The following is a 12,781-nucleotide window of genomic DNA, read 5'->3' as shown; positions in this document are numbered from 1 at the left end:
TTCCTTACATCTTCATTTAAAATTCTGGATTTCATTTTCATGATAGTATCTTTAGCTGTCATATTGCTTCTTTTTTTAAAAATATATTTTACATAATCTTTATTATTCCTTAGTGTAAATAAACCTCAAAAAATTTTTAAATTATTTTGAGGAAGTAGAATTTATATCTTACAATAGTACAACAAGGGGCCAACATTGTACAGTTATGACTGTTTTAATGTTTCTTATATAGTAAGATTTGCATTTCAGATTAGGATGAATAAATAGATAATTAACACTGACAAAGTGAATGAAGACAGATACCACAGGGACCCACAGAATGGATTAAGGAACAGGCATTATTGGGGAAACATACATGGTGAGGCTAAACAAAAAGAGTCATGCAGGTACCTATCCTCTACTTATAGAGAGCTACCAGATCCTGGGCAGAGCTGCTAGAACATGCTGGTATATTCTAGGGTGAGGCTCCTGCCCTCTGTGGTTCTTCTTATGGGGCAAGTATGAACATGGTCTTATAAAGTTGAGGAACAGTCTTGACTACCAGAAAGTTCAAGATTAGGTATCAGTTATTCCCATGAGTATTGAGAAGCTGCTTGGGATCTAGGGGCTGGTGCAAAGTTGGAGGCCCTCCTTCTAGGGGAAAGAGGAAAAGCCGCTATTCATTGCAAAGGGGTGTGTGTGTGTGTGTGTGTACAATTTTTTTTTTTTTTTGTGAGACAGAGTCTCACTGCAACACCCAGGGTGGAGTGCAATGGTGTGATCTTGGCTCACTGCAACCTCTGCCTCCCAGGTTCAAGTGATTCTCCTGCCTCAGCCTCCTGAGTAGTTGGGATTACAGGTGTGTGCCATCATGCCTGGCTAATTTTTGTATTTTTAGTGGAAACGGGGTTTCACCATGTTGGCCAGGCTGTTCTCAAACTCCTGACCTCGGGTAATCCACCCGCCTTGGCTTTCCAAAGTGCTGGGATTACAGGCGTGAGCCACCATGCCTGGCCATAAAGTTGTATTTTTATACTGTCTCTTCTGTTTGTTGAAAGGAATTCATTGGTCCCAGCCAGGTTGTTGCTAGGCAAGCCAGGGGGAGTTGGGGTCATATTCAGACAATCTTTAGTATCCCTCCACATATAAAAAATAAATGTAAATGTAATGGAGAAACCAGTTGATATTATGTAAAGATGATGTTTCTCTTGCAATTATTTATAGTTCAATCAGAATCCCAGTAGGGATTTCCCAGAACCTGAAAAGGTGATCTTAAAAGTTGTATGGAAGATTAAAGTGCCAAGAATGGCTTATTATACACATGGACCTGTTTTCATAGTAATTACAGTTGGAGTTTTTAAATGAGTCTGTTAAATGAGTCTATGATATTGCTGCTATAAGACCTGAAAAGACTTACTTCTCTGGCTTGTCAGTAAGGATTTGATACCCAGATGGGAGACTTATTTTGAGAAAGATGGGTTGAGAGACAATGGACCAGAGAGTAACTGGGACAGGTATAAACATAGGACTTCATCCTATCATTTCAAGTGTGCTTTCACATTTTTTCCCATTCAGCTATTGCTTTTCCTGTCTGCATGTACCATTATTAGCTATTCTTTACGTTCTACTAAGTTGAGATGGGTTTTAGGGTTTGGGAGACAGTCTGATTTTTCTTCTACTGTGGTCTACAAATTCACTGTTATTCTGAATGTTTGCTTCCAGTAGAGTTAGACAACGATTATTTTTAACCCCATAATAAAGATATGATTCTGGTTTCTGGAGAACCATCTGTAAAAGGCTGAGAGACCCTTCTAAATCCGTTATTAGGAAATGTGGCCACTGATTCTTGATCTCTTGAAAGTGAAAGCTTAGTTATCACTGTGAATGTAGTATTGCAGCAAAAATTTGAGAAGCATATCTGAGTAAACATTCAAGAGAAAAATGAAGAATGAAGATAGTGCTATGATCCTTTGACTTGAGTGTGTGTGTACAGTATATATTTCTCCAGTACAGTCCCCTACACCTGCCCCAGCTTTAGAATATACCTTCATTGTTTGTGTAAACTTCATTTGATGTATCAGTGATATTGAAACGGTGAACTAGAAATCTGCAACTTAGTAACTGAAATACATTAAATTCTAGTGAAATTGATCAAGATGAGTGATTGTTACTCTACTTTGGATTATATCATTACATGCTACATTATTCCAACTAGTTCAAATTTTTAAAATTTAGATTTTGGAAGTATGCAAATACTGCTTTTAAAATAGGAATAGAGGGAAAGAACATTGTAATGGAAGAAAAGAACTTGATTGATCTCTAGAATTTTCTAATTAACCATTTTGTTTTGTTTTGTTTTGTTTTTAGCTCACGCCTTCAAACCAACAGCATAAAACAGATGAGAAAGGCAGGGCTAATTTGGGAGTATTCAGTGTTTTTGCCCCTAGGTAAGAACCAAAAGTTTGATAGTTGTTGGTGTTATAGAGATTCATTTTTCTTCTACTGCTTTGCTGAAGTTAAAAGTAATGACTATCCTTCTATTTAATGTTAGGCAAGAGTTGGGACTGAATAGAAGTTGAGAGGTTTTCTAAGAGTTGAACTTTGCGTAAATTGTCTCAAAATTTTTAGATTATTCACTAAAATTAACTAAATGTAATTTGAACCCCTCTCCCCTTTTGTTTTGTTTTGTTTTGTTAGAGGAGAGCATACTCTGCAGGTTAAAGCCATCTATAACAAAAGTATCATAGAGGGACCTGTAATTAAGTTAATGATTCTTCCAGATCCAGAAAAACCCGTTCGTCTCAATGTTAAATATGACAAAGATGCTTCCTTCTTAGCAGGGGGTCTTTTCACTGGTGAGTATTTCATATACATAAATAAATCTATAATGATAATTTTCTTCGTACATTAGTGGAATAAATTACTTACCCTAGGTGTTCAGCACAATAAAAAATCATGCTTATAATAGCCTTTTTTAAAAAAAATCATTTTAAGTGGCAAAGAAAATATATTTAACTTAGCAATGCCTACTCTTATTCCCGTGTCCTGCATTTATTTTAATATCGAGAATGAACTGAAAGTTCATACATAAACTGATAGGCTGAGGTAATTAATTCACGTGGTGTTTGTACATTCACTGAATTGTAAAATTGTGTGAAAGAAATAGGAACCATATGGTGAGAATTATGGAGTTATGCTCTACTAAATATTGTGTTGTGATCTTAAACCCATCATAACTAGAATCATTTAGCTTAATTTGAGTGAAAATATATCACATCAGCATTTATGATTAAAGATATTTAAGAAAAACAAACATGTATTAAATACTGCTATGTTAAGATACTATGCTGTGCTCTGAATTACAGTAATGAATAAGACAGTTTTCAGTGTGCTCAGTCTAATGTAGGAGACAGGGAAGCAAATGATTTCAATATTATGTGGCAGATATTAAGTCAATAGGAAATTAGTTTTTGCTTTACACAAATAATTTTCTGGAAGACTTCCATTTTCTTAAAAAGGTGAATCCCTGTACATAGTTTTAAGTAGTGAATGAAGCACCTCAAAAGTTTAGATTTAAAAATTTTTGACAATAATTTTTAATAATTAAGTTACATGTGCACATAGCTTTTTATACTTTATAAAGTAGACTCTCTATACCATATGTAAAATATTAAGTCTATTTCAGGGAGATCTATTTCCTGTTATTAAAAAACTACAATAACAGGTGCCAAATGAATGTTACAGGTGGTAAATATAATGGGAATATTATATATAATGATCTCTTGGCTATTGTATGCTATTGAAAAACATACAAGAAAGTAAATATTCTGTTCTTGGAATACATAAAGCATATGGTGCTATGACCAGTTGGCGTAACTCTTAAGTTGCTGAGTATACATACATTCTAGCCTTTTGGTCTTGTATGCTAGAATTTATACATTTCTTCGTCAGACTTGTATTAACATTTAAATAACATGTATGCTTTAAACATTTAAATAAGATATTTGCTTTAAGGCATACAATTATTTAACCATATCCATTAATTGAACTAGAAAGAAAATAATTTTTTAACGTTTACCATGACAGATTTTATGATTAGTGTTATTTCTGAAGATGACAGTATCATTAAAAATATTAATCCAGCACGTATTTCCATGAAAATGTGGAAGCTATCTACCAGTGGGAACCGACCCCCAGCAAATGTGAGTCATGGGAAGCATTTTTTGAAGTTAAAAATAGTTCTTACATTTAACTTAAAACTATATCTCATTTAATGTAAATATATAATGTTATATAAATTTGAGAAATGGAAGCTAATTCACTTCATTCCTTGGAGTTAAAGAAATTACATCAGTCTGTGTTTCAGAATTGACAGTTGATGCTATTGAAAAAGAGTAGTCTACTTTGTGATTTTTCTTAACATTTTAAGATGCCTATATAATAAAATTATTTCATCTGAAGGACAGTAGCACAAGGAAGAAGCTATTAAATATGAGGGGATAATATAGAAAATGAGATAGTAAAGAGATAGGATTGATAGACTGCTTGAAAGAGAGTGGAGAGAGAGTTAGAGGGTCTAGAACAGTGCTGTCCAGTAGAAAGATCACACCTGGTGTTTCAGCTTTCTAGTAGCTACATTTAAAAGCTAAAAAGAAATAAGTAAAATTCTAGAGTTTTTAACCTAATATATCAAAAGTTACCATTTCAACAGATACTCAATAGTTTAAAAATTATTGCTGGGATTTCACATTCTTTTATCTTACCGAGTCTATGAAATTTGGTGTTTATTTTACACTGTATATCAATTCAGACCAGTCACATTTCAAGTGCCCAGTAGCCACATATAGCCATTGGCTACCATACTGGACAATGCAGATCTGAAATAAATCTAAAATTGGGAACTAAAGTTTATCAGGGTCCTGATATAATAATCGACTTCAACATTTATGGTTCATTTTGATCATTGGTTTTGGAAACTATCTTGCTTAATTAATCCTGAATCTTTGCTTGCTCAATTTGGGCCATCAGTCCAGTCAAGTTGGTGTTATCTTAAAATAATATCACCGTAAAGTTCTATTGTGTGTCTTTTAATAATGGGGTGTCTTTCCACTGTCACTAATCTCACAGTGTACCTTACATGTATTATGAAGATATATACACGTATATATATACCTGTATGTTTATAAACGGAATCCAGATACACATTCAGTGTAGGTATATATAAGCTTTCCTCCTAAGTATACTATGTTAAATTTTGTCATTTTCCCCTCTCCCCGTCTCTCCTATTCCCCTTTCTAGGCAGAAACATTTAGTTGTAATAAAATAAAAGATAATGACAAGGAAGATGGCTGCTTCTATTTCAGGTATTTCTCAAAACATTTCATATTTTGAATACGTATCTTGTTACAAAGTAATTCAACCCTGGAGAGATATGTGGGCTCACCTGACGAAAAGTAATTTGTGATCAAATAGAAATATTAATGTCTCTAAATTTTTGTCAGTTTTTTGGGAAAAGATGTGTTTTCGTTTTTAAGCTTTAAATTAGTTTTAAGCTTTGTAAATTGTGATTGTATTTGCTTTTGAAACTATAGAAGCCATCAGAAGATCTTTTATGTTGTCAGCGCACTTTATAACTTTTTATTATATACGAGGTTTCTATAAAGATTAGACTGGCTTTTAACATTTCTGTGGCTTTGAGCATGTTGCTGCTTCATTCTAGACCTCCATTTTCAAATCTGAAAAGATTATGTCTTAAGTTTCTTTAAAAATCCTTTATCATCAGTGGGGTCAAAATGTTCATTATATTTGTTCAGTGCTTTTTCAGACTAACTAGTAAAGGACCAATCATGGACGCTCCACCCCTTGCCTCTTCCAGTTATTACTGTCTTCCTTCCTGTTGTGCATGCCACGCACACACTCGTGTAAACACACACATGCACATACCACAAACCCTGTCCTGATTTGGTCTTATTTAAAGTTCCATTTATATTAGCATACATCTCTATAGTCTCTGATTTAGTTGTGCCCATTTTTGAACTTGATATACAATTTTGTTCCTTTGCATGTGACTTCTTTCACTCAGCATCATGAGATTCTGTGGCATATAGCTATAAGTTCATTAATTTCCATTGCTGTATAGAAGTCCATTGTGTGAACACACTACAATTTTCCATTCTGTTAATGGCTATTTGCATTTTCAATTTTGGGCTATTACAAATAATGTTTATAACACTGGTGCTCATATAAAAGTAAAATTGCTGGGTCATAAGTTCATAGATGTGTATATTTAAATGTAGATGTGTATGTTAGATGTTAAATATATATGTTAAACATGGATGTGTATGTTTAACTTGAGTAGCTTGAGGGTTTATTTGTTTTTAACACAGAGCCTTGCTAGAGTGCAGTAGATAGAGTGCAATGGCTCACTGCAACCTCTGCTTCCCTGGCTTAAAGCGAGCCCCCTGCCTCAGCCTCCCAAGTAGCTGGGACTACAGGAATGTGCTGCCATGCCAAGCAAATTTATTTATTTATTTTGTGTGTGTGTGAAGACCGGGTTTCACCAAGTTGCTCTGGCTAGTCTTGAACTCCTGGGCTCAAAGCCATCTGCCCGCCTCAGCCTCCCAAAGTGGTGGGATTACAAGCATGAGCCACCACGCCCAGCCCTTCCCAACACGGTTTTGTGGGTCTTTTCAGGTGTAATCTTCTGGTGGACATGTAATAGAGTGGCATCACACTTACTTTTAATTTGCATTTTCCTGTTTATCATATATTTATTGGCCACTTAGATTACCTTTTGTGAAGTGCCTTTTTTGAGTATCTGAACAACTTTTGTGTTGATTTTTTTATATTAATTTGTAGGAGTTCTTTATATATTAGAAATGTAAAGCTTTTGTTAGACATCTTTGCCTGTCCTGTGGCTTGCTTTCTCACTTTATGATATCTTGAACAGCAATGGTTAATTTTTATATGAGCAAATGTGTTAATCATCTTTTTTATAGTTGATCTTCTTTGTGTCCTGTTTAAGTCTTCCCTTATATTTAGGTCATCAACACATTCTACTATATTATTGTGTTGGGGGTTCCCAAGACCAATGCCAGGTTTGATGATTCACCAGGAGGACTCACAGGACTTAATATATAGTTGGGCTTATAGCTATGTTTTATTGAAACAAAAGGATTCAAAGTGAAATGAGCAAGGTAAAAAGCTCATGGGGTGATGTCCAAGGGAAACCACACACAGAGGAAGCTTTCCAAGGATTCTGTCTTGGTGAAGTCACAGAGTATGTGCTTAGTTCCCCAGCAATAAATTGTGACAGTGCGTATAAAATGTTGTCAACCAGGGAAGCTCACTAGAGACTCAGCATTCAGGGTTTTTGTTAGGGTGTGGTCACATAGGCAGCCTCTACCTAGCAAATACCAGATTTTCAGAAGAAAAGCAAGTGTGTAGCATCAGCCATATTAGCACAGTGGTTTAGGCAATGTGAGCCACTCTCATCAGTTAAAGGTCAGAACCCTCCTGAAATCTAAACTCACAGATGTCTGCCAAGGGCCTATCTTGCAAGCAGGCCTTTCTAAGGATGGCACTTTAGATTTGCTGTGTTCTTTTTGTACAGTTATACGTGGAATTGATTTTTTTTTTTTAAATGTATAGTGCGGTGGCTCACACCTATAATCCCAGCACTTTGGGAGGCAGAGGCAGGCAGATCACATAAGGTCCATCGGAAATGGTATCTCCTGAAACATTTTTATTTTCTGTTGTTTTTGGTTATAGAGATGCAGTTGATTTATGTATATTGACCTTGTAGCAGTTATCTTTGTTAAACTCCTTTATTTCTTATTTTATTTTAATTAATTTGTTTATTTCTTTATTTAGAGACAGGGTCTCACGCTGTCACCCAGGCTATAGTGCAGTAGTGCAGTCATGGCTCAATGTAGCCTTGACCTCCCAGACTCAAGCACTCTTCCTACCTCAGCCTCTCAGGTAGCTGGGACTACAGACCCGCACCGCTACACCTGATTTATTATTTCATTTTTTGTGGAGACAGGGTCTTACTATGTTGTCTGGGCTTGTCTGAAACTCCTGGGCTCAGACAACCCTCCTGCCTTAGCCTACCAACTGGCTGGGACTACGGGCCCACACCACCACACTTGGATAATTTTTTAATTTTTGTGGACTCAAGGTCTCATTGCTGGTCTTGAACTCCTGGGTTCAAGCAGTCCTCCCACCTCCGCCTCCCAAAGTGCTGGGATTACAGATGTGAGCCACCACTCCTGGCTCTAATTTTATTTGTAGATTCTTTGGGATTTAATAAAAATATCTGTGATTTATAATAGTTGGTTTGTTATTTTCCAGTTTTTCTGTATTTTCTTTTTCTTTTTTTCTTTTTCTTTTTCTTTTTTTTTTTTGAAGCAGAGTCTCGCTCTGTCACCCAGGCTGGAGTGCAGTGGTGCGATCTCGGCTCACTGCAAGCTCCGCCTCGCGGATTCATGCCATTCCCCTGTCTCAGCCTCTGGAGTAGCTGGGACTACAGGCACCTGCCACCACGCCCAGCTAATTTTTTGTATTTTTAGTAGAGACAGGGTTTCACCATGTTAGCCAGGATGGTCTCGATCTCCTGACATTGTGATCCGCCCGCTTCGGCCTCCCAAAGCACTGGGTTTACAGGTGTGAACCACCGCGTCCGGCTGTGTGTTTTCTTTTTCTTATCATACCACAGCATCTTGGATTTACAGCAAAATGTTAAATAGACATGATGAGAGTGATCATCCTAATCTGGTTTAGAATCTCAAAGGGAACATTTCATCATTCCACCACTAAGTGTGATGTTTGCTTTAGAGTTTTTCTTTTATCAAACTGTTCATTTCTGAGTCTTAATAAGTCTTTTATCAAACTGTTCATTTCTAAGTCTTAATTATAAATTGACTTTAGATTTCATCTATTAAGGCAATATGTGATATTTTTCCTTTAATTTAAAAAAATATCCCTTAAGACTTTGTTCCTTTACTTTTTAATGTGGTAATTAGTACATTAGTTTTCTGAATGGTCAGCCAACCTTGCAATTACTGGAATAAACCCAATTTTATCATGTTGTATTATTTTTATATATTGATGGAGGTGTTTTGGTAATGTTTTCTTAGGATTTTTGCATCTACCTTGATGTTTGAAATTAACCTGCATTTTCTTTCTTACAAATTCTTAGTTTGTTGGCTCTATCATGTAGGCCTCACAAAAGTAGAAAGAAATTTTCCCTCAGTGTTGGTTTATTCTTAGGAGGATCTTATATAGGAGTGTTATTATTCCTTCCTTGAATGGTGGTAGATTCATCTGTGAAGCCATCTGAGCCTGGTGTTTTTGTGGGGGAAAGATTTTAGTTATGGTTTCAGTTTGTTCAAATTCAGAAGTTACAGACCTATTTGTATTTCCTGTCTCTTGCTCAGTTTTGATATCTTGTAATGTAATTATCAAACTATCTTCTTTTTTTTTTTCTTTTTGAGACAGCGTCTCGCTCTGTTCCCAGGCTGGAGTGCAGTGGCATGATCTCAGCTCACTGCAACCTCCACCTCCCTGTTCAAGCAATTCTTCTGCCTCAGCCTCCCAAGTAGCTGGAACTACAGGCGTGCACCACCACGCTTGGCTATCAGACTGTCAATTTTATCTAAATTTTCAAATTTGTTCTTCTTACTGTTCTGTTTATTTTCTGTGAGATCTGTGATGGTCTCTCATTCTTGACACTATTTGTACTCTCTTTGTGGCTTGATTAATCTTAGTATTAAAGAACAAACTTTGGGCTTTTAAAATATATTTTATATGTTTTATTATTTAATTTCATTTAATTCCTTTGCATTTCATTTGTTCTTTTATTAAAACTGCTTGAGGTTTTTTAGCTCATTTATTTTCGTCACACACACACAACATGTATATGTGTATATGCATGTAGAGCTGTACTTTTCTGAGCATAGCTTTAATAGCATTCACAAGTTTTATATATTTTATTTTTATTAGTATTTGGGTCAAAAATTGTTTTTTCTTCTTTCTTTTTTCTTTTTTTGAACCAGAGTCTCGCTCTTTCATTCTGGCTGGAGGGCCATGGTGTGATGATAACTCACTACAGGCTTGAACTCCTGGATTCAAGCAATCCTTCCACCTTAGCCTCCTTAGTAGCTAGGACTGCAGATGTGTATACCACTACCCCCAGCTAATTTTTTTTTTTTTTTTAATTTGGTAGATATGAGGGCCTCACTATGTTGCCCAGATTGGTCTCCAACTCTTGGTCTCAAGCGGTCCTCCCACTGCAGCTTCCCAAAGTGCTGATTACAGGCATGAGCCACTGAGCCCAGCCTTGGATTAAAATATTTTCTAATTTTCATTGTGATTTCATCCTTTGACCCATGGCTTATTCAGATGTTTACTGAATTGTGAAATTTAGTCTACCCTGTATGATTTCAATCCTTTGAAATTGTTACTTGTTTTTGTGCTGAGTATACAGTCAGTTTTTGCATATGTTCCAAATACACTAGATAATAATGTGATTTTTGCATTTGAGGTACAGTGTTCTATATCTTTTATTTTTTTGTCTGTTTCACCTAGCAGTGTAGTAAATCTCCAAGTATGAATGAAGGTTTGTCTATTTTTTCTCTTAGTTTTGAGGCTTTGTTATTAGGTACATACAGACTTAATTATTATATTTTTCTTGCAAATTAAACCTTTTATTATTATGAAGTATTCTTTTTCTCTAGTAATGTTTTTTGCCTTAAAGTTTACTTTGGTAACAGTATACCAACTTTCTCTGTGAATGACATGCAAAAGCCACTTTGGGAATCATGAGGGTTAGTGTTTGCATATATATATGTGTGTGTGTGTGTGTGTGTGTGTGTATATATTCTAAGTGTATCTTTTGTAAATTGCATTATTGGATTTTTTTCCTGATAATCTTTGTCTTCTCATTGAAAGTTTAGGTCTTACATATACCAATTTACTTGGTTTTGGATCTGTTTTGTTTTCTGTGTGATCCAACTGTTTTTTTCCCTTCTCTTTCCTGTTTTCTTTCTTTTTGATATATTGTTTCTAATAGTCATTTTCTGATAGTTATACCATCTTTCACTGTTCTCCAAGTGATTTCCTTGGAGATTTGTAACATGTATACTTGACATAGCAATATCTAGTAATAATTTGTATTTTTTTACCTTCTTGAGCAGTGCATGGATCTTAGAACATTTACTTCCATTCCCTTCTCCCAATTTACATGTCTTTTTTGTTGTGCATATTAAACCTATCAAGGCATCATTTTTATCGCTTATAATCAGTGTTTATTTAGATTTATTCATTTATCCTTTATGTTAATCTTTAACTCAAGGCTTTCATCTGGTATTGTTTTCCATCTTAAGAAAGTTCCTTCAGTATGTCTGCTGGTGATGAAATATGTTATTTTTACCTGAAAATATCTTTATTCCACTTTCATACTTGAAGGACATTTTTACTACATATGGTATTCAAGGTCAACAATTTCTTACCGCCATCCTTCACTATCTTCTCATCATTCTGTTGTCAGTCTCATTATTGTTTAAAAAAAAAATGTATTTTCCCTCCTTTGGTTATTTTGTGGTTGTTTCCTCCCCTACCCCCACCCCATCCCCTGCCCAACAGTTTTACTATGATATGTCTGTGTGGATTTCTTTTTTACATCCTGCTTGGTTTTCACGGGCTTTCATTTCGTGGTCTTCAGTTTTAAAAAGTTTTGCCATTCTTTTGCCTCTCTTCCTTCTAGATGATTACTTTGAACTATCTTCACTTAACTAATTCTCTTTTCAGTAACATCTAATTTTCTGTTAAATCCCTCCTTCAGTTGCCAATTTCTGTTTGACATTTTCAGTTAATCTGTGTATTAAAGTCTGCCTAGAGTTCCTTTAGGTCTGTTGTGATTTTCTCTTGATTTCTGTTGGTTTTCATTCTAGTTCTGTCCTTCATGTATCTGGTGATTCTGTTATTGCTGTACTAGACATTTTATTTATGAATATTTATAGAAATAATTGGATATGTAGGATAAGAGTATGTTACATTTGCTTCTGTCCATTGTCTGGGCCACTACCCATCTATTACCACTTCAGTTCAGTTTCAGAGATTGACATGATTAAAAGCCAAGTTGCATTTCTTTTGCAAGCTGGTCTGCTTTAGGTTTACCTGTGCTGCTAGAATTTACTCCCAGGACTAAAGCATCCTTAAATGTGAAATTCATCTCCCAGGGCCTCCATTCTATCTTATATTCTACTAAGTTATTTTTTACTTTAGCTTGTTAACTCTTGAACATTTTCAAGCAATTTTTTTTTTTGTACAGCTGTTTTCATCATGAAGGGTTGGCCTGCCATTTGGAAGCAGAAATCTGTTTTCTTTCTTTTTGGAGATAGAGTCTCACTCTGTCACCCAAGCTGGAGTACAGTGGCGTGATGTTGGCTCACGGCAACCTCTGCCTTCCGGGTTCAAGTGATTCTCCTGCCTCAGCCTCCTGAATAGCTGGGACTACAGGCATGCACCACCATGCCTGGCTCATTTTTGTATTAGTAGTAGAGATGGGGTTTCGCCATGTTGGCCAGGCTGGTCTCGAACTCCTGACCTCAAGTGATCCGCCTGCCTCAGCCTCCCAAATTGCTGGGATTACAGGCATGAGCCACTGCACCCAGCCTTCTTTAAATTTTCAATATAACTTTCTTAGGAATTACTATCTCAGAGAAAACAATATAGAGAAAGGTTAAATAATTTTCTTCAAGGTTGCATAGATGTTACAGTGCCGGGATTTGAATTGAAGTAC

The 12,781-nt window shown here is 35.8% G+C and overlaps 1 protein-coding gene across 1 annotated transcript in view; it reads left to right on the top strand.

Moving 5' to 3' along the window:
* SMCHD1 (structural maintenance of chromosomes flexible hinge domain containing 1) overlaps window positions 1-12,781 on the top strand; it is a 161,862-nt gene that overhangs the window by 104,402 nt on the left and 44,679 nt on the right. Inside the window, exons 31-34 of the mRNA XM_025365383.1 lie at window positions 2,347-2,426; window positions 2,677-2,834; window positions 4,066-4,181; window positions 5,278-5,342. Of these exons, the coding sequence (XP_025221168.1) occupies window positions 2,347-2,426; window positions 2,677-2,834; window positions 4,066-4,181; window positions 5,278-5,342 (419 nt within the window). The remainder of the gene's footprint in view (window positions 1-2,346; window positions 2,427-2,676; window positions 2,835-4,065; window positions 4,182-5,277; window positions 5,343-12,781) is intronic.

Source organism: Theropithecus gelada, chromosome 18 (genome assembly GCF_003255815.1).
Source record: "Theropithecus gelada isolate Dixy chromosome 18, Tgel_1.0, whole genome shotgun sequence".
In the NCBI taxonomy this organism is placed as follows: Eukaryota; Metazoa; Chordata; class Mammalia; order Primates; family Cercopithecidae; genus Theropithecus; species Theropithecus gelada.
The sequence above is the reverse complement of the archived record's forward strand: the minus strand, read 5'-3'. Positions and strand labels throughout refer to the sequence as shown.